The following is a 25453-nucleotide window of genomic DNA, read 5'->3' as shown; positions in this document are numbered from 1 at the left end:
ACTGTCTTATTTCAAAATAGTACCAGTTACACTTAACCATCCCAGCAGGAAGAGACAGACATGGATGGAGTTACAGCATACCTGTGTGGCACCATTACAAAATCTTCACCCTCATATGTGGGTACTTCAGGGTTAAATAGACCTGGACAGAAAGGGAGCTATTAACTCAGCAAAAGGGCAAAAGTTACCCATGCTACAGAGACAATTTTATCTTCCTAGGTATGGACCACTTTGGGATGGGGAAGCCATATAAAAAAGATGCTCCTGTTCAGGGATTCCTTATTGCTGTGAGACTAATAGATACTGGCTTTTTGTGTGCTCCTGACCAGCTGTGGTCATTAAAGTTTCACACTATAACACTCTTCCTAAGAAAGTGAAGGGTGTTCTGGTCCAATTCAAACTCAGATAGTTATACTCAGTCTACCCAGAATTCTCCACTGTGGAATGAAATATTTTTCACTTTCCCTCCTAAACTGTTATGTAGCACTTACTGTGTAAAGTGACTGATGTGTTCCACCGCAGAAGTGCCCTGGTGCTGTACAGTAAGGGGAGGCTGAGAAGTTTTCCTTAACCTTGCCAGGTACTAAGTAATAACCACTTTCTTCGGGTCATCAGCCAGTACTCTATATAAACAAAGACACAGTAATGTGCCAGATAACACAAGACAGGTCAGGACTGATCAGTACTTCGTAGGAGACCTCCAAGGAAAACCACATGTGCTGCAGAAAGTAGTATCGGTGGATTTACTAGGTGGCATTCTTCTGAATCAGTACTGAACAAATGCCCCAGCATAGGGGATGTAAATGTTATGGAGTGGCTGTAAAACGAACACCCTGACCACTTTGCCGTGAAAGACCTTATGGCACATTTAGTTAAAACTGGGGTGCTAACCCTGGTACACTGGCCAAATTCCAATTCAGGTGATAACACTGCTAGAGGAATTTTAGTGAAACAGTACTAGCGAGGTACAATAATTTCCTCCACAACCAATTGTGTCCAGTACTGCTTCTGTGTCCTGTCAAATGGCTGCGACGTTCCACCCCAAAAGTGGTTCCATTTCAAGCCATGAGGGAAGCTATTTGTGTGAAAGTCACTTGGGAATCCTGAAGGAGGAGACATTATTATTATTATTCGTTTAGAATAGTATTAACTGCTGTTTACAAAAGAAGCCACTGCAGGAAGAAAACAGCCAGCCACAGCAAGTGTATCCATGTCCCACCACAATGCAGACCCCACTCTGTGTTCCCTCCTGCCTGCCTGCCAGAGATCCTGCCAAGAAGTGCTGTCATTTGAGTCCCCAGTTCCTTCTCTAGTCCATGCCCCTCCCCGTGCTCCACTCCCAGAAGCTGTGAAAGCTGCACAACACTTTACCATTTGGGAAGCCTCCTCTGACAGCCAGTTCTTTACAATTAAAGTGTGTCAGTCTCCCACCTCGCCTGCTCTTACTATCTCCAGCAGCAGAAGTCAAAAAGCCAGCTTCCAGCGTATGGGAGGGAAGGTCTGGGATATTACCACCTCTACACTAGCAGGACAAAGTATTGATGGAAGCCAGAAAAGGAGAAAAACTTCAAAAGACAAGAATCCAAGCCAGGTCTCGAGTAGTGCTATGCTCAAATGTAACATTACTGATGCTCACCCAATGACAGGAAAAGCAAGTGCCAAAGCTAGGTAAAGTTCTGGCTCCTGGCTCAAAGACAAACAAGTCAGCCAGTTCAGTGACCACAGACAATGTCAAATGGTGCTACTTGCTAGACAGAAAGATGCTGGCTTCGGTGGAAGGGCTGCTGAGAACCACAAAGCGGGAAAACCAGAAGTGTGTGTGGGGGCAGGAGGTAGTTTACTGGAGATGTTTTAATGGATAATTTTAAAATAAGGGAAGAGAAAATGCATTACTCTGATCTAGCTGACAATGGGAGGAGGAAGAATTTAAGAGACAAATCCATAGGATACAATTTAACATTCTTCATCCACTTTCCTTCCTATTCCACCATAACTATTTGTAATCAGTGCAGAGCTGTCACCTTCAGAGTAGGTGGATTCCATCTCTGTAGTCTGAAGTGTCTGTGTGAGGTTCTGCATAATGACTGTGCAGAGAGATTTTGCCAAGGCAAGGCAATTCAAAGATCCTTACTCACTTTCTCTTCTAACCGCAGGGCCCTGCATAGTGAATCAACTACCTTCAACTGAGGTATTATTGTGATGGGGAAGACAGATCTGATGAGGACAGGAAACACGCTATGGGCCAGCGGGCATAGCTGAGAGACATTGCCACCCTTATCAGGAGCATAGTGTTTTGCCTCTGCAGCACTCAGAGCATCATAGGTTCAAGGAACCAAACTTGGGCCCTCAACTCTAATCTCCCAGTGGTCACCAGCATGTTGCTCCAAGGCTGCTGGCTGGCCCCAGCTGGCTGAAAATGCAAGACTCCATCCCTTCCTCTGCTCTAGTTTCCCAAATAACAAAATCCTCACATCCAACTCTAATGGTTGGTGGGTAAGCCAGACAAGTGTGCTTGCTCAAACACACAAAGCAAAACAAAGGAGAAAGGAGGAGAATCCACAGAGAATCCACTGTGCAGCTGAAACAAAAGCTGTAGCCAGGAGTCCAGTGTCTCGGTCATTGTTGGAGACAGACATTTTCACTGAGAATAAAAATACAAAGTTCTGTCCCTTTGTAAGAGTGAAGTGCACATGTTGATCTTCACTCACTCAGAGAAAGCCATTCCCTTTCAGTGACCCAACACAGAAGAGGAAACTTATCAGCGCTATTTTGTCACTTGCACAGCCTCTCGATCAAGCCTCTTAGACTCACTCCCTGGAAGGAAAAAAAGAGGGTGGTGATGGCCTGGAACCCACCAAAACCTGCCTGTTCGCTGCTGGTCACACAACGTTGTTACGTCTTGTGTGGTGTCAGTGAGGTAGCTGATCATTCTATTGCTCTGTGTATCAATGCACTGACCCCTCTGAATTGTGGACTGGAGGACCGCGGAGGAACTGGCTGGCAAGAAGGAACCCCCTAGTTGGCCCTGTGTGCACCCTATGGTAGGTCTGGCCTCTCCACTGCAACTCGCAGGTGAGGTTACACCAATAGGTTTAGCCAGGGGACAGAAAAACAGAGTTACAGGCCAGAAAACACCTCCTGTTCTAGGCCGTAGGCAGCAGGGAGATGGGGTACAATCCTTAAGACTTCACTTGCACCCCGCTCAACAGCCATTAGGGTACAGCCTAGGGTTTCTGGAGGTGCTTGCTCCCATATGGGCTTTCGGACGTACACTCAACACCACGCTGCTGCCGTGGGGGGAGGAAGATGTGGGAACATGGCATAGGAAGGAGTAAGGGTGTGAGAGAGAGACTGGATGAGAGGGTGGAAGGGTTTGAAAAATTAGTTCTACAATGTACAAAGTGTCACACACCGAAAACGTTTAAAAATGGAAAGAGCAGGGGGAAGAGGAAGTGGAACCGTATGGGTTGAAGAATGAAGGAGATCGTGGGGAAGGAGAGGAGGATGGTGACAGACTCCCATTATGGAGATGGGGTGGGGCCAGGTGGTTCTACTTCCCATGGTAGCCACTCAATTCCATCTCGTCCTTGCGGCGGCGCTGTGTGAAGAGGGAGCTGAACGGGTAGAGCTTGGCTTTAGCCTGGAAGCGCTGCCCTGCAATGTCAATCTCATACTCGCCCCGGTTGATGAAGTCGGGTGTCACCAGCAACACCTCCCTGGTTTCCTCGTCAAAGTTCTGCACAAAGCCCAGGCAGACATGGCGTTCCAGGGTGTAGCTGTAAGCGCTGCTGGTGGTCTTGCCCACATAGTGTCCGTTGCGGTAAATGGGCTCCCCCCACCAGGGCCAGAGATCAAGGTCTGTATCATGATCCTCCAGGATGAACATGGTGAAGCGCTTGCATACGCCGTCCTGCTTCTGCTGCATCAGTGCATCCCGGCCAATGAAATCAGTCCCCTGGAGAGAGAAGGAAAGGCCAGCTGATGAAGGGCATGTGATCTGTGCCAGACTCAGCTGCTAGATTTTAAGCGATAGATGCTTAGTGATACAAGGTCAGCCTAGGGCCAACACTACCCACTGAAGCTGGTTCCTTCCCAGCTGCAAAGAAACAAGAGCTGGCGAGTCACTCACATGTTCTGCCTTCCCTCATTTTCAGCTGCTGAACTGCATTAAACAGGCATAAAAAAAATACAAAAACAGAGTAGGTGCAGTTAAATTCATTCCAGGTTTATCAGCGTTACTGATTCCAGCAGACTCCCCCACTTTGTTGTGTGTAAATTGTTGGAAGTGGCAGTGCCTCTAAAAGCAGAATGAACACCCACTGTACTTCCTTAGCATTACATTCACTGTAAACAATTACTGTAGTTGCCCCAAAGATGCGATCTGGTCACAGATGGGCAGGGGCAGCGTGCACACAGTCAGCAATAGGAAGGTATGCAATCTCTATCAACATGTGGTCCGAAGCTAATGTTATGGGAAAAAATGGAGGACTGCTGCCTTAGTTCTCTCCACCTAGAGGTGTTTTAGCATGGCTACTGCTGGCCCTCTATTTATTACCTTCCCTTTCAATCCTTTGTTTTCCCTTAGTTCAGCTGCAGCTTTTCATGTTTTGTGTGTGTTTTTAAAAGGGTGGGATTTTGTTATATTTTGTTTCTCTCCTATAGTCTAGTCCCACAAGCACTTTGTTGGAAACCATGAACAAAGCAATCATTCTCCACTTCCTGGATTAGCATGGATAATCATTTTAGACTTTGGTAGTAGCAATTTATGGTTTGGCTATACTGTGACATTAATTTGGATTAAGGTAGGGTGTGAATTTTAAGCAGAATAAACATTCCTGATTAACTCGCTGTTTGGATGTTCTTATTCCAAAATAAGAGTGTCTTATTCAAAATTAGCTTAATCCTCTTCCAGACAGAGTTAATCAGGAACAGCTATTCTAGAATCACTCAAGCCTTTAACTTACAATCAGGGGACTGCATGCCGTTTCACAAAGATGGGCAGATATTGTTGTTATCCCTACTTTACAGATAAGTAAACAGGGCATAGTGGTTCAGTGACTTGCCTGACTTGCAAAATCAGGAACAGAAACCAGGTCTCCTGACTTTCAGATCACTACTCCAGCCACTACATCGCACTGCAGGAAGTAAATGGCCAGATCTGCACCCCAAAGCAAGCAGGGCTGAAAGTGGATACAGGGAAGGTGCACTCCTTCCCTCCGCTCTGGTTGTGGAGCATTACTCCACTCTCTGGGGACGTTAGCTGCCCTCCTGGTCACATGGTTTGAGCAGGGTACGTATTGCTGATATAGTGACAAAAGGGAGCCCAGAAAGAGCAAAGGCAAGTCAAACTTTACAACTCCAGATCAATGGGATCAAGTTCCTGGAGTCACTACTTTACCAAGAAAAACAACAAGGAGTCCAGTGGCACCTTAAAGACTAACAGATTTATTTGGGCATAAGTATTCGTGCGTAAAAAACCACTTCTTCAGATGCATGGAGTGAAAATTACAGATGCAGGCATTATACACTGACAATGAAGAGAAGGGAGGTACCTCACAAGTGGAGAACCCGTGTTGACAGGGCCAATTTGATCAGGGTGGATGCAGTCCACTCCCAATAATTGATGAGGAGGGGTCAATGCTAGGCGAGGCAAAGCTGCTTTTGTAGTGAACCAGCCACTCCCAGTCCCTATTCAAGCCCAAATTAACGGTGTTAAATTTGCAAATGAATTTTAGTTCTGCAGTTTCTCTTTGAAGTCTGTTTCTGAAGTATAGCCACTTTTAAATCTGTTATAGAATGTCCAGGAAGATTGAAGTGTTCTCCTGTTGGCTTTTGTACATTACAATTCCTGATGTCTGATTTGTGTCCATTTATTCTTTTACGTAGGGACTGTCCAGTTTGGCCAATGTACATGGCAGAGAGGCATTGCTGGCACATGATGACATATATAACATTAATAGATGTGCAGGTGAATGAGACCCTGATGATGCAGCTGATGTGGTCGGGTCCTCTGATCGCGTCGCTAAAGTAGATATGGGGACAGAGCAGGCAACGAGGTTTGTTACAGGGATTGGTTCCTGGGTTAGTGTTTCTGTGGTGTGGTGTGTAGTTGCTGGTCAGTATTTGCTTCAGGTTGGAGGGCTGGCTGTAAGTGAGGACTGGCCTGGCTCCCAAGGTCCATGAGAGTGAGGGATCGTTTTCCAGGATAGGCTGTCGATCATTGATAATGTGCTGGAGAGGTTTTAGTTGGGGGCTGTACATGATGGCCAGTGGTGTTCTGTTATTTTCCTTGTTGGGCGTGTCCTGTAGTAGGTGACTTCTGGGTACCTGTCTCGCTGTGTTAATCTGTTTCCTCACTTCCCCCGGTGGGTATTGTAGTTTTAAGAATGTTTAATAAAGATCTTGTAGGTATTTGTCTCTGTCTGAGGGATTGGAGCAAATGCGGTTGTATCTTAGGGCTTGGCTGTAGACAATGGATCGTGTGATGTGTCCTGGATGGAAGCTGGAGGCATGTAGGTAAGTATAGCGGTCAGTAGGTTTCTGGTATAGGGTGGTGTTTATGTGACCATCACTTATTTGCACTGTAGTGTCCAGGAAGTGGATCTCTTGTGTGGACTGGTCCAGGCTGAGGTTGATGGTGGGGTGGAAATTGTTGAAACCATGGTGGAATTCTTCAAGGGCCTCCTCCTTCCTGTGGGTCCATATGATGAAGATGTCATCAATGTAGCACAAGCAAAGGACGGGCGCTAGGGGACAAGAGCTGAGGAAGCATTGTTCTAAGTCAGCCATAAAAATGTTGGCATACTGTGGGGCCATGCGGGTACCCATAGCAGTGCCACTGACTTGCAGGTATAAGCTGTCCCCAAATCTGAAATGGTTGTGGGTGAGGACAAAGTCACAAAGCTCAGCCACCAGGTGTGCTGTGGCCTCATCAGGGATACTGTTCTTGACAGCTTGTAGTCCATCCTCATGTGGAATATTAGTGAAAGAGCTTCTACATCCATGGTGGCCAGGATGATGTTTTCAGGAAGATCACCATTGCATTGTAGTTTCCCCAGGAAGGCGGTGGTGACGCGAAGACAGCTAGGAGGGCTGGTAGCACAGGGTCTGAGGAGAGAGTCCAAATAGCCAGATAATCCTGCTGTAAGATTGCCAATGCCTGAGATGATGGGGCATCCAGGGTTTTCAGGTTTATGGATCTTGGGTAGTAGATAGAATACCCATGGTCGGGGCTTTGGGGGGGTGTCCATGTAGATTTGTTCCTGTGGTATAGCAGGGAGTTTCTTGAGCAGATGGTGTAGTTTCTTTTGGTACTCCTCAGTGGGATCAGAGAATAGTGGCCTGTAGAATGTAGTGTTAGAGAGTTGCCTGGCAGCCTCCTGTTCATAATCCAACCTGTTCATTATGACTACGGCATCTTCTTTGTCAGCCCCTTTGATTATAATGTCAGAGTCGTTTCTGAGGCTGTGGATAGCATTGCTTTGTGTACGGCTGAGATTATGGGGCAAGTGATGCTGTTTGTTCACAATTTCAGCCTGTGCACCTCTGCGGAAGCCCTCTCTTTAGAAGTCCAGTCTGTCATTTTGACCATGAGGAGGAGTCCATGCAGAATTATTCTTCTTGTAGTGTTGGTAGGAGGGTTCCTGTGGTTCAGTGCGCTGTTCAGTGGTGTGTTGAAAATATTCCTTGAGTTGGAGATGACGAAACTTGGCTTCCAGATCACCACAGAACTGCATCATGTTCGTGGAGGTGGTAGGGCAGAAAGAGAGTCCCCAAGATAGGACAGACTCTTCTGCCGGGCTAAGTGTGTGGTTGGATAGATTAACAATATTGTTAGGGGAGTTCAGGGTACCACTGTTGTTGCCCCCTGTGGCACATAGGAGTTTAGATAGTTTACTGTCCTTTTTCCTCTGTAGAGAAGTGAAGTGTGCGTTGTAAATGGCTTGTCTCATTTTTGTAAAGTCCAGCCACATGGAAGTGTGTGTGAAAGGTTGGTTCTGTATGAGAGTCTCCAGTTTTGAGAGCTCATTCTCGATCTTCTCCTGTCTGCTGTACAGGATGCTGATCGGGTGTTTCCTCAGTTTCTTTGAGAGTGTGTGGGAGTCTCTCACCGTAGTCAGTGTAGTATGTTGATTGCAATGGATTTTTTACCTTCAGTCCCTCTGGTATGATGTCCCTCTGTTTCCACTTGGAGAGGAAGACGATGTCTGTCTGTATCTATGCGAGTTTTTTGTTGAGGTTGATGGATTTCCACTTATACGACTAAATTTAGTGCCTTCCATGGTGTCAAGTATCAGGGGGTAGCTGTCTTAGTCTGCATCCACAAAAACAACAAGGAGACTAACAGATTTATTTGGGCATAAGCTTTCGTGGGTAAAAAACCTTTGGCTTTTTACCCACAAGAGCTTATGCCCAAATAAATCTGTTAGTCTTTAAGGTGCCACCGGACTCCTTGTTGTTTTTGTGGATACAGACTAACATGGCTACCCCCTAATACTTTACCAAGAGAGTTCTCACCCCTGCAAACAGGACAAAATCAGATGATTGAACTAACCTCGTTATCCCTAGCCTGATTCTTGCTTTCATATTTATACCTGCCTCTGGAAATTTCCACTAGAATCATAGAATATCAGGGTTGGAAGGGACTTCAGGAGGTCATCTAGTCCAACCCCCTGCTCAAAGCAGGACCAGTCCCCAATTAAATCATCCCAGCCAGGGCTTTGTCAAGCCTGACCTTAAAAACCTCTAAGGAAGGAGATTCCACCACTGCCCTATGTAACCCATTCCAGTGCTTCACCACCCTCCTAGTGAAAAAGTAGGATGCACTAAATGCATCCGACGAAGTGGGCATTCACCCATGAAAGCTTATGTTCCAATACATCTGTTAGTCTATAAGGTGCCACAGGACTCTGCCGCTTTTACAGATCCAGACTAACACAGCTACCGCTCTGAGACTTGTGACTGTATAGATCACTGTTGCAACCAGGGTCCTATGGTTGCACCAGATCTTGTACAGAGGTGGTCAAGTGGGGTCTCTATGGAAAGGTTGAAGTTTGCTGGTTATGATTATGTTGTCTGTGTGTATCATTTTTGTATCTGAAGTTATGAATATTGGCTAGGTACTTCTATCTCAATGTGTTTGATTCTAAGTAGCGTCAGTGAAGCATTTGGTCAGCTTCTTGAGAAAGGACTAGTCTCAGTAAGTGCCCAATCAAGAAACACTTAACTGACAATGGACTTTGGGAGACGCCAATCCACATCTAAGCTTTTATTCAAACTAACATGTAAACAATGGCATTGGCCTGCAAAAAGCTGGATCATTCACGGATATGTGACTCGCCCAGGTGGCCACAAACTCCATCTTGTTGCTGTGATTTTGCACAGGAGAACAAAGGAGTTTCTGCCCACAAGAGAAAGAATATAAAAGGCCCTGGAAACCCCTCCATTTTGTCTTCAGTTGACTCAAGAGATGGCCTCTCCACCCCCAAGAGATGTCTGAAAGAGACTGGAACAAAGGACAGTAAATACCGGGGTGTGAGTGATTGCTGGACCCAGACTAGGAAGGAGTCCAGTCTGTGAAAGAAGCTTATTGGAACATCTCTGTGGGTGAGATTTCATCTGTAATCAGTTTCTTACTGTACTAGGCTTAGACTTGCATGTTTTGCTTGCTTTTGCTTGGTAACTTACTTTGTTCAGTCTGTTATTATCTGGAACCACTTAAATCCTACTTTTTATACTTAATAAAAACATTTTTTGCTTATTAATTAACCCAGCGTAAGTAATCAATACCTGGGGAAGCAAACAGCTGTGCATCTCTAGCAGTGTTATAGAGGGCGGACAATTTATGAGTTTACCCTGTATAAGATTTATACAGAGTAAAACAGATTTATTTGGGGTTTGGATCCCATTGGGAGCTGAGTGTCTGGGTGCTAGTGACACGAGCACTTCTTAAGCTGTTTTCAGTTAAGTCTGCATCTCTGGGGGCATGGTTCAGACCCCGGGTCTGTACTGGAGCAGACTGCTGTGTCTAGCTCAACAAGGCAGGGTTCTGGGAGGCCCAAACTGGCTCAGAGGTAGTCCAAGCACATCAGGTGACAGTCCCAAGGGGGTTTCTGTGACCCAACCCGTCACACCGATCTCTACCTACCCCTTGCCATAACAGCAATTATTTATGGATGATCCCTGCAAAAAAAAAAACAAAAAAAAACAAAAAAAACAAGGTTTGCTGCTCTTGGGCTTCCCTATGCAGTTGAACTGACCACAAATCTTGTTCCATGGGCTGTGCTGGCACCATCAATGAAACTGGGCAGGGGGACTGGTAGGAGAAAGCTAGACAATAGGCTGAATCCTGCAAGGCACTGAGTGTCCTCCACACCCATTGTCCCTATCCACGTAAAAGGTTCACACTAGGCACAAAGCCATAAACACTAGTGCCAAAGGGGTTGCTGGGAGATAGGATCTGCAAACATACACAGATGCGAGAAGAGTTGCATTTCTAATTCTTCACTAACAAGTAGTTGAGATTACTGCCCTAGAGGCTGGAGAGTACAGCATGTGTGTGGTTTCTAGCATCTTTTCAAGATGCAACAGAATCAGTCATTAATACAGACAAATTCTCCACTTCCCCATGAAAATATTTGTGTTGGAATCTATCCCGTTAGAGAGCACTCTTTTCTGGGCAGTACTGCTTTGCCTTCTTTGTTTCAGTGTTCTCATGCAAACACTGCTGAGGGAGCCGATTCACCCTCAGACACAGTACCTTGTCCAGTTTCACCCGGAACTCACGTCCACATTCCAAAGGGGTGGTGAAAGTGTCCAGATCCTGGCCCCAGAACGCAAAGAACTTTTCAATGCGTAAGCTGCGAAGTGCGTAATAGCCAGCATTCCGGATCCCGTACTTCTGTCCCACGTTCATCAACTCATTGTACACATGCAGAGCATACTGCAGGGAAGAGTTAACACGTCAGGATTACCAGCACACACAGCATCAGAGAAGACAAAGGGACAATCTGCCACACCAAGAGGCAGACTCTAATACCCCGTCTCTGAAGCAATGCTTCAGGAAAGACTGCACAAGGTACCTGCTCAATTGTGTAATGCTGCATAAAGAAGGGAAACGTCTTCCTGTCCCTTTCAGAGATCAGCTCACACAGTAAAGACAGATTTGACTACCCTGTCTGAGTTAGTATTACTACAAATAAGGGGCATATAATTATGTATCCATCCTTTAAAAGCCAGCCACAGTATAGGACATTGATCCTGTATATTGATCCTGTATATTGATCCTGTATATCAGTGACTTCCACAGCCTGACTACACACTGTAGGAAGGAGTATTTCATTTATTTGTTTTTAAATTTGCCAGCTATTATTTCCATTGAATGGGTCATTCTTCCCATAATTGGCTTTGAATAACATTCGACTCCCATAATCTTGAATTTAATATGCTGTAGTTTCCCTACCCCCACCTCCCTCTGTCCCACAGTGTCATAAGACCCAGACCTTGCACTGAGTGCCCATGACTACACAACAGTATTTGATCTTTTACAGCACTATAAGAACTACAGTGGAATGATTTGGACTCCAAGGGCAGAAAATAGTCCGGCCTGGTAAACCTTCCTTTTATACAAATGGCTAAGTATTGACTCTAGCAAGCAAACACGTTTGACTGAAAGTAAAGCAGCATTAATTTCACTTCCAGAATTCAGAGGTCCTAGCAAAGGCACTGGTATACTTCAGATTACAAAATGCCATTCTCCATGCTAAAAGGGTCAAAGAAAACTACACCCACCCAAACAGGAAAGAAGCCTATTCATCTTTGTATGGTTAAGATGGAAGTGTTACTGATTAAAGACATAAGGACTGTACTGACTGGTTAAGACTTATAAACCATTCTACCTCTATAGGGATGTATAGCATGAATCCAGGTTCTCCTGTGTGTGTCATGCTCATCACACGGATCCCATTAGCATACCCCACGCTCATTTCCTGCAGAAAGGAGGAGTTAAAGAGAGAAAATCAAAGTTCAGACTGGACCATGGAATCTAAGATCCAGAACGGGGACCACCCACCCACAATGCAAACCCCATGGGCTAAACCTTTTCCCCTTCCCCATCTGAGCTCACTTCAAAAGTGAAGTTTAATTTAAACAAGGAGATTTGATCAGTTCTTATTTCCTGAAGTTGATGGTTTTCAGGGCATTTGCTACTTGCACTAACATATATCTCATTAGGAAAGCCATAAACACTAGTGCCAAAGATGTTCCTGGGAGATAAGATCTGCAAACACACACGGGAAGAGTTGCATTTCTAATCCTTCACTCACAAGCCGTATGAGAAAGATGCCCACATTCATACCAATCATAAATACTGGCAGAGCTGTGGACACCCACCTCTTATTTTAAGAAGAGTTTCCTCAGAGGACAAGAGAGTGGATCCTGTGGTGGGAAGGAAGAGGCATAATTCATTTTGAGGTTATTAGGGGCCAGGTCCAGTGGAAAAACTGCTTTGTCCATGGGTGCTCTCCAGTCAGATGTATCAGATAATAGACAATGATAACAGTATGTGTATGCGGGTTTTGGAGGGAGGATGGGAAAGATAAGAACATCCCTAAAAAAAATATGTACACACACACACCAAAATGATCTAGGCATTCCAAGCCACTCATTTGTGCACTACACAAAAGTATACCTTAATAATTAGAATGTTGCCATAGAGTCAGATACAGACACCAACCCCTCACTATAATTATGTGGTACTGAAAGCAACCAAACCTCCTGATTGGCTAATTGACTCCTAATAGGCCTGCCCCAGTTACCCAAAAAGTAAATGTAAATAACTCTTCCTGTTGATAGAAATTAAGTCTTTTAGAAGGATAAAAGCCAACTATTTTGCTCAAGAAACTTAAGATAAATGGATGCTTTCTCATTTGGAACCTTTCTAATCATGATTTTTATTAAGTAAAATACAGACTACAATCCACACAATAGTGTAGCACTTCTGCTTTATTTTTTGACACATCTCTGAAGCAGGGCCTCTGGAAAATTACAGGTAGTTTTCTAGACTTTGGTGGAAAACTGCAGGAAAAATTCTCTTACTTGCACTGAACACTTTATGGTTACTCCCGGACTGTGACATTGTTTTTCTGTCTTACTGCCTGACCTCCTGGCTCAGACAAAATTGCCAGAAATGGCTGAGATTTTCAAAAACAATTTTGCATTGAAAACCTAACAGAATGGACAATGTTTTAATCTGTTTCTCAGGCATTCTTGCAAGTGAGGATGCATGCAAGGTATTTTGGAATCCAACAGGAATGATACATTATCCAAGGCAAATAAACAATTATGAATGACTCAAGTGTAATCATAACAATGAAGTATGAAGAAAAGGAGTACTTGTGGCACCTTAGAGACTAACCAATTTATTTGAGCATGAGCTTTCGTGAGCTACAGCTCACTTCATCAGATGTGGCTGTAGCTCACGAAAGCTCATGCTCAAATAAATTGGTTAGTCTCTAAGGTGCCACAAGTCCTCCTGTTCTTTTTGTGAATACAGACTAACACGGCTGTTACTCCTGAAATGAAGTATGAGCAAGGAATGGACAAAGGCTTGCAGTCTCAAGACACGTAAGAGGCTGCACAACACAAAAGCATCTGCTGAGCCTCTAAATAGTAAAGGGCGGAGATGGTAACTCTACAGAAATTGATCCTAGGTGTCACCAGTGACTGGTGGCTTCGTATTCCATTACTGTCACATACACTGAGATATCAGAACTACAGCTACACAAAATAAAGTCCATTTCAAAGAAACTCTGCTGTATAATCAGTAAGTAGATTTTAAAGGGAGAAAATAAAAATACACTCTGAGTAGTGCTAAGTACCTAGTTCAGTTATCTCAGTAATTCTAAGTATTTGTACTCATCTGTAAATGCAAGTCACCCACCTTGCAAAAGAGAGAGGGGAAGTGTTCTGGAGTCATCGGGACATAGGATAATTCTGACAGCACATCCACTGCACGAGGGCCAATCAGATTGAGAGCTAGATGGAGAAAGGAAAAGGTTTTCTACTACTGAGTAATAAGATGGATGAAGGGGAAGGTTCCATCTGGCTGCATGCTTACCTTACCTTTTTCCAGTCTCTGATTTCTGTATCAATTGTTGCTATGGACAACAGTCACAAGATTTATAGAGATTCACAGAAACTAGAAATGGAAAAAGATCTTCCAGGGGTCAGCTAGCTGCTCTCTTGGGAGCCTATGAGGAAGTGGAAGTGGCATCCAAGCTTATGCACATTGGAAGGAACAGTTTGAACTACTCAGACACATTACTGGGTTCTATGTAACCATTCAGGAAAAAAGACCTGAGTGTCATGGCAGACAGATTACACAACTGATTAGCGTGCAGTGATAGTAAAAAAAAAAAGCATGCAGAATTTCAGGGCAATTTCACCTCTGCCTCCAGGCATGTCTTACCGGTATACTTCCAGGTCACATCCTCCAAGAGCAAGTTACTGTCATTAGGCATATGCTTTTTGAGCCAGGCCCAGCAGTGGACTTGCTGGTCAGTAGGAGAAATCATGAAGAAGCTAGAATAGAAAATTAAAAGCAGGACAGTGACTGGATGGCCACAAGGTGAACCTTTTCATTCTATCTCGGGGATCCCACACCAAAACTCACGTCTCTGAACTCTGGAGCCAGGCAGTAATCCCCTGAGCAAACAAGAACAGAGGCAAATTGCTTTGCTAAGACCACGTATAAAGTCACTGGATTTACTGATTTCACTGGGAAACCATAGCCTTGGAGTGTTAAGAGTGCTGGTGATTTATTTAGGGAATAGAGGCACAAGAACTGGACTAGAGATGGTGTCAATTCCCAAAGAACATGAGGCATCTCAAATGTCATGACCACAATGCAAAGAATTAACTATTCACACCTCTCGGCAGCCACCAAGATTCTAGCTACTCCAATAACCAATAAGTGGTTCTACTCCCTGTGTAATTTCCTGTTTCAAGAAAAATGAGTGAAAAACCATCTGTCGGTACACCTTGGGGGGTTATTTGTATCAGTTTCCAAGGAAACAGAACTCAATTTGATACAGTAAAATGAATGGTATTTATATTTATCTCTCTGAAGACCTAATACACCTTTATTTGGTTTAATGTCTTTCATACAAAGTGAACCCCAAAGTGCTTTACTGAGTTAGATAAAACAGCTGAAAAAATGAATAATAGGAGGGAAAACTACGAGGGTCACACAAATGCTTTCACCTGGTATATGAAAACACATGGAGAACTGATGCAATGACGAGATAAAAAGAAACTGTTCCAGACAGCAAGAGCTGCAAAGGAGAAGGTTCTCACACTAACAATAGGGAGACTGTGCAGTGGGACATAAAGAAAGCTGATCCTGTAAGAGGGGAACGGAGGAGAGAGATATAAGCTATACAAGATAGATTGGAACATATCCATGGAGAGTTTTAAAATTGAGGGAAGCTTTGGACTTGATCCTGAAATGAATGAGAAATCAGTGGAGCTCTCCAAGCACTGGGCCATGTGACCATGCTACACTGTACATCTATGGGGTGGGGGCAGGCAATAGAAGTTTGCACAGGCTATAATCTGGAGAGCTGATGATTAGGGAAGTCATACAACAAGATATGTGGAGTTAAATAATCAAGGAGAGAGGTGGTGAGGGTTCAGTGCAGTTATGCTGGCAGGGCTGCCTAGAATCCAATGTGTGTGCATTCTGTCTTGTATTTTAAATAATTAGGAAAACATTAATAACAGCTTCAAAGGCTTTCTGAATAGAATTTACCTTCCTTTTAAGAAGCTTAATATTTCAGGCTCTAAACAGACTGGTCACACACGTCCTTTTAAAAACATACGCTTATTACTGCACCAACAGAGAAAAGATGTTTTTTCCCCACGTTGCCTTGTTACAAACAGTGGTTCTACTGGGTGAGGAAATTAGGACTCTGTGGGGGTGGAGAAATCAGACTTAATTGCAGCAAAGGACTACTAAAAGGGAAAGAAAATGAAGACTCTGACTTATCTGCAATAAGAGGTACTATGGAAACTGAAATTAATGCCAAGAACACAGAGAGACTGACTGTTAAATAAGGATGCTGCTGTGCGGACTTACCTGCGCTTATTTAATCGTGCAATGCTACAGTCATTCTCATACCCTCCTCCTTCATTGAGCATGCCTGTGTGCACAATGTGCCCAACTGGCACATCCAGGTCATTCGAGAAGAGATACTGCAGAAACTCCAGTGCCTGATCCCCTGTGGACTGCAGGGATTGAGATGGAAAGAGAGGATTAGGCTAGTTGGCTGAGCAACAAGCTGCAGGGCAATGCAAAGTCATGCAGGCTGTTCTACATAGCACCCCATGATTCATCCCACCAAAAGCCTCTCAATTCGTAACGGTAATTACACAGATGGCCAAGGCTTTTCACATAATACAAGAATATCCAAGAATTTTCAGAAAGCTAAGTCTATTAATTCTAATTAATTTTGTCACAAATACTCTAAATTAAACCACAAAGGGTAGTACAAATAAATACTAATCATACAATCAGAATGTTACAGGCATGTGGTAAAAGCAGCAATACATACATACAATCATACAATTTTTCCTTCTATATCTATCCCCAATGGAACGTACTGTTCCAAGAAGAATAATTGCTAGGCAGAGACAGGCTCCACCTAATGAAGAGAGGGAAGAGCATCTTTGCAAGCAGGCTGGCTAACCTAGTGAGGAGGGCTTTAAACTAGGCTCACCGGGGGAAGGAGACCAAAGCCCTGAGGTAAGTGGGGAAGTGGGATACCAGGAGGAAGCACAAGCAGGAGAGCGCGAGAGGGGAGGGCTCCTGCCTCATACTGAGAAAGAAGAGTGATCAGCGGGTTATCTTAAGTGCCTACACACAAATGCAAGAAGCCTGGGAAACAAGCAGGGAGAACTGGAAGTCATAGAATCATAGAATATCAGGGTTGGAAGGGACCTCAGGAGGTCATCTAGTCCAACCCACTGCTCAAAGCAGGACCAATTCCCAGTTAAATCATCCCAGCCAGGGCTTTGTCAAGCCTGACCTTAAAAACTTCTAAGGAAGGAGATTCTACCACCTCCCTAGGTAATGCATTCCAGTGTTTCACCACCCTCCTAGTGAAAAAGTTTTTCCTAATATCCAAACTAAACCTCCCCCACTGCAACTTGAGACCATTACTCCTTGTCCTGTCCTCTTCTATCACTGAGAATAGTCTAGAACCATCCTCTCTGGAACCACCTCTCAGGTAGTTGAAAGCAGCTATCAAATCCCCCCTCATTCTTCTCTTCTGCAGACTAAACAATCCCAGTTCCCTCAGCCTCTCCTCATAAGTCATGTGTTCCAGACCCCTAATCATTTTTGATGCCCTTTGCTGGACTCTCCAATTTATCCACATCCTTCTTGTAGTGTGGGGCCCAAAACTGGACACAGTACTCCAGATGAGACCTCACCAATGTCGAATAGAGGGGAACGATCACGTCCCTCTATCTGCTGGCAATGCCCCTACTTATACATCCCAAAATGCCATTGGCCTTCTTGGCAACAAGGGCACACTGCTGACTCATATCCAGCTTCTCGTCCACTGTCACCCCTGGCACAGTCAAGGAATTATGATGTGATTGGAATAACAGAGACTTGGTGGGATAACTCACATGACTGGAGTACTGTCATGGATGGATATAAACTGCTCAGGAAGGACAGACAGGGCAGAAAAGGTGGGGGAGTTGCATTGTATCTAGGAGAGTAGTATGACTGCTCAGAGCTCAAGTATGAAACTGCAGAAAAATTTGAGAGTCTCTGGATTAAGTTTAGAAGTGTGAGCAACAAGGGTGATGTCATGGTGGGAGTCTACTATAGACCACCGGACCAGGGGGATGAGGTGGACAAGGCTTTCTTCCAGCAACTAACAGAAGTTACTAGATCACAGGCCCTGATTCTCGTGGGAGACTTCAATCACCCTGATATCTGCTGAGAAAGCAATACAGCAGTGCACAGACAATCCAGGAAGTTTTTGGAAAGCGTAGGGGACAATTTCCTGGTGCAAGTGCTGGAGGAACCAACGAGGGGCAGAGCTCTTCTTGACCTGCTGCTCACAAACAGGGAAGAATGATTAGGGGAAGCAAAAGGGGATGGGAACCTGAGAGGCAGTGACCATGAGATGGTTGAGTTCAGGATCCTGACACAAGGAAGAAAGGAGAGCAGCAGAATACAGACCCTGAACTTCAGAAAAGCAGACTTTGATTCCCTCAGGGAACTGATGGGCAGGATCACCTGGAGAACAACATGAGGTGGAAAGGAGTCCAGGAGAGCTGGCTGTATTTTAAAGAATCCTTATTGAGGTTGCAGGAACAAACTATCCCCATGTGTAGAAAGAATAGTAAATACGGCAGGCGATCAGCTTGACTTAACAGTGAAATCCTTGCTGATCTTAAACACAAAAAAGCTTACAAGTGCAAAATTCGACAAATGACCAGGGAACAGTATAAAAATATTGCTCAGACATGCAGGAGTGAAATCAGGAATGCCAAATCACACGGAGTTGCAACTAGCAAGGGATGTTAAGAGTAACAAGAAGGGTTTCTACAGGTATGTTAGAAACAAGAAGGTGATCAGAGAAAGTATGGGCCCCTTACTGAATGAAGGAGGCAACCTAGTGACAGAGGATGTGGAAAAAGCTAATATACTCAATGCTTTTCTCGCCTCTGTCTTCACAAACAAGGTCAGCTCCCAGACTACTGCACTGGGCAGCACAGTGTAGGGAGGAGGTGACCAGCCTTCTGTGGAGAAAGAAGTGCTTCAAGACTATTTAGAAAGCTGGACAAGCACAAGTCCATGGGGCCAGATCAATGTAGTGATCAATGGCTCCATGTCTAGTTGGCAGCCAGTATCAAGAGGAGTGCCTCAAGGCTAGGTCCTGGGGCCTGTTTTGTTCAATAGCTTCATTAATAATCTGGAGGATGGCATAGATTGCACCCTCAGCAAGTTTGCAGATGACACTAAACTGGGAGGAGTGGTAGATATGCTGGAGGGTAGGGATAGGATACAGAGGGACCTAGACAAATGAGAGAATTGGGCTAAAAGAAATCTGATGAGGTTCAACAAGGACAAGTGCAGAGTCCTGCACTTAGGAAGGAAGAATCCCATGCACCACTACAGACTAGGGACCAAGTGGCTAGGTAGCAGTTCTGCACAAAAGGACCTAGAGGTTACAGTGGACAAGAAGCTGGCTACGAGTCAACAGTGTGCCCTTGTTGCCCAGGAGGCTAATGGCATTTTGGGCTGCATAAGGAGGAGCACTGCCAGCAGATAGAGGGAGGTGATCATTCCCCTCTATTTGGCACTCGTGAGGCCTCATCTGGAGTACTGTGTCCAGTTTTGGGCCTCACACTGCAAGAAGGATGTGGAAAAATTGGAAAGAGTCCAGCGGAGGGCAACAAAAATGATTAGGGGTCTGGAACACATGACTTATGAGGAGAGGCTGAGGGAACTGGGATTGTTTAGTCTGCAGAAGAGAAGAATGAGGGGGGATTTGATAGCTGCTTTCAACTACCTGAGAGGTGGTTCCAGAGAGGATGGTTCTAGACTATTCTCAGTGATAGAAGAGGACAGGACAAGGAGTAATGGTCTCAAGTTGTAGTGGGGAAGGTTTAGGTTGGATGTTAGGAAAAAATCTTTCATTAGGAGGGTGGTGAAGCACTGGAATGGGTTACCTAGGGAGGTGGTGGAATCTCCTTCTTTAGAGGTTTCTAAGGTCAGGCTTGACAAAATCATGGTTGGGATGATTTAGTTGGTGTTGATCCTGCTTTGAGCAGGGGGAGTTGGACTAGATGACCTCCTGAGGTCCCTTCCAACCTTGATATTCTATGACTCAGCATTTTAAGAAAGCAGCGAACAGCCCACAATAAACAGCATTTGCCAGTTTGTCCCTTTGTCACCCCTGAGGTACTTACACTTATTTCAAACTTGGTAAAAGATGACATGTCAATTACACACACAGCCTCCTTACAGCACTTGACCTCTGACCCCACAATGTCAAACCAATCTGGTTTGTAGAAGGTCTTGCTCTGATCCAATGCCAACAGATCTATAGAAGGCAAGAATCAAGAGAACAATTCATAAGCTGACTGCAATGCACATTAAATCAACAGGAATGCTCTATGCAGAGGAGAATATGATCTCACCTTTCCCTGGTGGGACAAAGTACTTGGGTCTCTCGAATCCGTGCTTTTCCATCCATCTGGCTCCCTGGGCATCCAGGCGATCATACAGAGGGGAAGTACGCAACTGCCTGCCAGTCTGGAAGTCCCAACGGGGAACCTTCAGATCATAGATCAGGGCTGTAATGGTCAAGGGTGGCCAAATATCAGCTAACTTGCTGACACTTCAGCCCAGCTTCCTTATAAAGACTGCCCTTCCTCACAAGTATTCCTTTCTAACAGTTAAAATGTACCCATTCTGCAGTACTTCTATAGAGTTTATAAGGTAGCAAAATCATAGCTGAAGAAAGAATTCTGGTATTCAGCTGTTTTGCTGCTCCTTATGGTATCAAACTTCACTTTTCAATGCTGTCCCATTATATCAAGTATGTCACTTCTGAAGTGTTGTCATTCAAATGTCAGCTCTTCAAAGGACACTGGTAAGTTCGATGCAGTACAGAAGCTGAGATGAGGAGGAGCAGGAAAAGGATTCATAAAATTGCTGACTGCAAGACGATCTATTAATTGAATTGTCTTGTTAGCACTGACACCCCCCCCCCCAACTTGGTAAGGCAACTCCCATCTTTTCATGTACTGTGTATATATATTTGCCTACTGTATTTTCCATGGCATGCATCTGATGAAATGGGTTTTAGCCCACGAAAGCTTATGCCCAAATAAATTTGTTCATCTCTAAAGGTGCCACAAGCACTCCTTTGTTGGTTTTATTCTAGGTTCTGATTGTTGTTTGTTGGTTATAACACAACACTATAGTTTTAGATTATGGAGCAGCCTTACTCCACTATTACCAATGGGTGGCTGGATTACATATATCTGGAGCCATATCTAGCCTTCTCTCACCAGCCTGCCCCCAAATCCTATGCCATGGCAGCTGGGTGCATGTGTCATAGATTTTAAACAGCAAAAAGAACCACTATGATCATCTAGTCTGATCTCTTGCATAACACAGGCCGTAGAACCTCTGCCCATAATTTCTGCATCAAGCCCATAACTTCTGAGCTACAGCATATCTTTAAGAAAGACATCCAGTCTAGATTTAAATATTACAAGTGATGGAGAATCCACCACATCTCTGTGTAAGTTGTCCCAAACACTAATTATCCTCACCGCCAAAAGTTTGCATCTTGTTTCTAGTCTGAATTTGTCAGCTTCAGCTTCCAACCGTGGCCTTGTCCTGCTTAATTAAAGAACACTCTACTGTCAAAAATGTCTTTCCCATTTAGACCCTTACAGACTGTGATCAAGTCACCTCTTAACCAACTTTTGGATAAACTAAATAGGTTGAGCTTCTTAAGTCTCTTGTCATAATCTCGTAAGTCTCTTTCCAGACCTCGAAGCATTCTCGTTGCTCTATTCTGAACCCTTTCCAATTTTTTAAACATCCTTTTTCAAGTGTTGTCCAGTTCTGGTGCCCACGTATTCCAAGAGTGGCCTCACTAATGCTGTAAACAGAGGTAATACAACCTCCCTACTCCTATTTGATATTCCCTGCTTATAAATACAAGATTATTTTCACCCTCTTCGCTACAGCATCACACTGTGAGCTCATGTTCAATTGGTTATCTACCATTACCTCTACATCTTTTTCAGAGTCAGGACATTACAGGACATTGTCACTCGTCTTGTAAATGTGTTTATTTCTAGAAGTATGACCTTGTATTTGGCTGCATTAAAATGCACCATGTTCAGATGAGCCGAATTTACCAAGCAATCCTGATCAGTGGGTATAAATGACCCCGTCATTATTTACTACTCCACCAATTTTTGTGTCATTGCAACTTTTATCAGCGATGATTTTAGATTTTCCTCCAGATTGTTGAAAAAAATATTGAACAGCATTGGGCTAAGAACATATCCTCACTGGAATCATTAGAAATACCCCCAAAGGACTATGATTCCCCATTTACAGTTACTTCTTGAGGTCTATCAGTTGTTTTTGATCAATGTAATATGAACTACATTTTAAAAAAAAGTACCACTACACAAAACCAATGTCATGTGGGACTAAATTAAATACCTTACAGGAAGTCTACGTATTTTATGTCAACACAGTTAACTTTATTAATCCAATTTGTAATCTCATCAAAAGAGGATATTAGGTTAGTTTGACAAGACCTATTTTCCATAGAACCATGCTGACTGGCATTAATTATGCTACCATCCTTTAATCTTTTACTGATTGCATCCCATATCAGCTTTTCCATGATTTTGCTTGGGAATGTCGTCAGGATACCCAGCCTATAGTTACCCAAGTCATCTCATTTGCCCTTATTTTAAAATTCTGGTACAACATTAGCTTTATTCCACTTCTCTGGGACTTACCCAGTGTCCCAAGATTTGTTAAAAATATTAATAGTTTAGAGAGCTGCTCAGCCAATTCTTTACTACTCCTGGGTGCATCTAAAGCCACTCTTTATTGAAGCTCAGTTTTGTTTCACGCAAGATTACCCAGTGATAGGAAGAAACACATAATGATGGGCCTCACCCTACAAGGCACTTAATATACAAGATTATGGGCCTCAACTGATTAGAAATGGTGGCATGAGGGGAAATACACACAGCAGCAGCATGCTGAGCCATTTTGCCCATGACAGTGGAGCGTGTCTCTAAAACCTTTAGAACTGATAAAAGATCATTAGACTCAATATTCCTAAATTTACATTTTCACATTATACTGACACAAACTATCAGGATGCTTGGGATAACACAATGCTTTTAGGTGGAAACTTTCACAGACTCAGACTTTATGGTCAGAAGGGACCATCAGGCTCATCTAGTCTAACCTCCTGCACATCGCAGGCTACAGAACTTCTCCCACCCACTCCTGTAATAGACCCATAAATTCTAAATCTTGATTTAAAGACTTAGATAATCCACCATTCTGCACTGCCTTTATTCTATTGGAGTCCTAGCTGGCCATGCACGGGACTCGCATGCAGAAGATGTGTTACCCAGGATAAAAACCACAAGGTCGAAGTGGTGTTGGGTGAGCAGACAAGCACAAAGGGGTCCGTAGCGCCACTATAGAGCATCTCTCTGGAACAGACGAGCGGAGTGCTACTGACTCTCTGTGAGGAAACCAGGTGCTCTCTCCTATTGGGCAAAGGCTGCATGGCCACCCAGAGGGCCGGAAAGGAGAATGTGGCCCTCAGAATGACTGCAGTTCAATGCTGGGAGAAGAAGAGGTGCAGCAGAGACAACAGAGTCCTACACACCTCTGTGAATGCTAGACAGAGTCATCACAACCTCACCACCTTCCACTCCAAATGAAAGGTGCATTTCTTCGATCTTGTCTTCTCTAACATAGATACAGTGCAACATGAATATATATATTTTCACAACCTAAAACCCCATCAAAACAAGACACTCCCCTGAAAAACATTTCTCCCCTGGGGGAAGAGGGTAAGAGAACACCACTTGACAGATGTTCGTCATGTTGCTCAGTGCACCAGTGCCAGATGTTTGGGTGCTACGGTGATAAGCGCAGCACAAGAACCCATCTAGACTAGAACAGTGAGTGCACTGGAAGGTGACTTACGCATTACTTCCATGACGCGGTGACGGAGGAAGGTGCGACTGCTCTGAAGGGCACCAAAGCGCTTCAGGTCCAGTGGCCAAACATTTTCTGATGGGCAACCATTTACCATCCACTCAGCCAGGTACCTAGTTGAAGGCAGAAACCAAGGAGGATTTGGATGTTAATTGAAGCACTATGAGCAAGAGTCTAGCTCTTAAGTCAAGGAGTAAAGAGAATTTGCGCACCAGGATTTCGTGCAATCAGCAGAGGCTTTGAAAAAGGTGGTTACAATAATACAGAAACCAATGGGAGCTGGGAGATTTCAATCTAAAACAAAACCAGCCACCAGATAATGGAATTATTAACTTCCCACTGCAATGAAATTTACCACACAGAGCAATGGAAGCTGAGGACACTGCAAGTGAAACCACAGAGCATCAGATTAGCAGTTTATAATTTAGCATTATGCTATATCCTTAGGATACACAAAGCAGGGAGGGTTGAAGTATGCTTAATCTTTGTCATTTCCAGTACCTGGTGCAGGCTCACGCCTTAGCAGAAGGTGCCTGTCAAGTTGGAGGTTACATTTGGCAACACCTCCGGCAATGACTAAGCTAGGCCTGGAGGGTGTACTCTAGACCCCTGTCAAGTCAGAATGACAGAAAGCTAAAAGGAAGAGAGCAGCCCAAACTAAAGCAGAACAGTTCAATACATTTGGCTGGCAGAGACAATAGCAAAGGGGTCATCAGAAAATCTACGGAGAAAGCTATGTTAATGCAATGTCAAGACAGCTTGAACGGACAAATGGACAGGTCTGGTTCTGACCCAAAAACTGAAATAGCCTGCAGATCTTCCTGTAATGGTGCTATGGACCTTATTATGACCGAGAAAAATGGAGGATTCCCTTTTTTTTGGTGAATCATTTGACAACTAATGGCTATCAGAACCAAACGGATACTAAATCTAGATACCAATAGCCATCACAGAAGAAGGGGGAAAAAAACAGAGGTCGCTCTGGGGCTGGGATGTTAGGAAGGATCCTGACTAACGGAAGGCAATGGGTGGGGGCAGAGGATGCTGGGCCAGATCAGAGTGCCAAGATGGAACCACAATAGGAGAGACTGGGTGAGGGCAAACTAGGGTGAGGGGCAGCAGCCATTTTAAATGCAGCCTTTTTTCCTGGATGTGATTTGTACAATTCTGTCAAAGTTCCTGGATTTGTGTGAGAGTCTAACCTATCAGGGAGTCATCACAACCCTGGGATGCTGGCAGAAGGAAGTGTGGGGGAAGTTTGTTTGGGAAATATATAAATGAGTCTCTAGGGCTGTGAACCCCAGAACCTTTCACCAACATTTAACTCACATTAGTATTTATAGTAGAGAGTATTTTATCGCCTGCATTTTTTGTGAAAATTAACTCAGAGTCACCTGAACAATCTGGCCTGAGAGAGGCTGGCCTGCAGGTCCAGGATTTAGGAGTTTCCCCCCTCTTGTGGCAGCCCCACAGAGGCAATGCACCCAGCCTGTGCATAGGGGACAAGATGAGCTGTGCTGTGCTCAGCATTTATTTCTGCCAGCTGGGAAAAGGAACAGGACTGGTGGACCCTGCAAGGAGCCTCATCAGTCTTCAACAAACTGTTGGTCCTTGACATGTGGAGCCCAAAAGAAGATGCACAAGGAA

The 25453-nt window shown here is 44.3% G+C and overlaps 1 protein-coding gene across 11 annotated transcripts in view; it reads right to left on the bottom strand.

Annotated features, from left to right (window-relative positions):
• Nucleotides 1–1599: 1599 nt before the first annotated feature.
• The window catches only part of PDPR (pyruvate dehydrogenase phosphatase regulatory subunit), a 68137-nt gene continuing 44283 nt past the window's right edge, over nucleotides 1600–25453 (bottom strand). For all 11 annotated transcript variants that reach the window (XM_084645088.1, XM_084645089.1, XM_084645092.1 and 8 more), the window contains 9 exons: nucleotides 23795–23919; nucleotides 20221–20376; nucleotides 19990–20123; nucleotides 16136–16284; nucleotides 14468–14580; nucleotides 13940–14034; nucleotides 11898–11987; nucleotides 10760–10942; nucleotides 1600–3955 (listed from right to left, as the gene is read on the bottom strand). In XM_084645088.1, the coding sequence (XP_084501214.1) occupies nucleotides 3551–3955; nucleotides 10760–10942; nucleotides 11898–11987; nucleotides 13940–14034; nucleotides 14468–14580; nucleotides 16136–16284; nucleotides 19990–20123; nucleotides 20221–20376; nucleotides 23795–23919 (1450 nt within the window). In that variant the 3' untranslated portion in view covers nucleotides 1600–3550. The remainder of the gene's footprint in view (nucleotides 3956–10759; nucleotides 10943–11897; nucleotides 11988–13939; nucleotides 14035–14467; nucleotides 14581–16135; nucleotides 16285–19989; nucleotides 20124–20220; nucleotides 20377–23794; nucleotides 23920–25453) is intronic.

The sequence above is a fragment of the Lepidochelys olivacea genome, assembly GCF_965140295.1.
Source record: "Lepidochelys olivacea isolate rLepOli2 genome assembly, chromosome: 12".
Lineage (NCBI taxonomy): Eukaryota > Metazoa > Chordata > Testudines > Cheloniidae > Lepidochelys > Lepidochelys olivacea.
The sequence above is the reverse complement of the archived record's forward strand: the minus strand, read 5'-3'. Positions and strand labels throughout refer to the sequence as shown.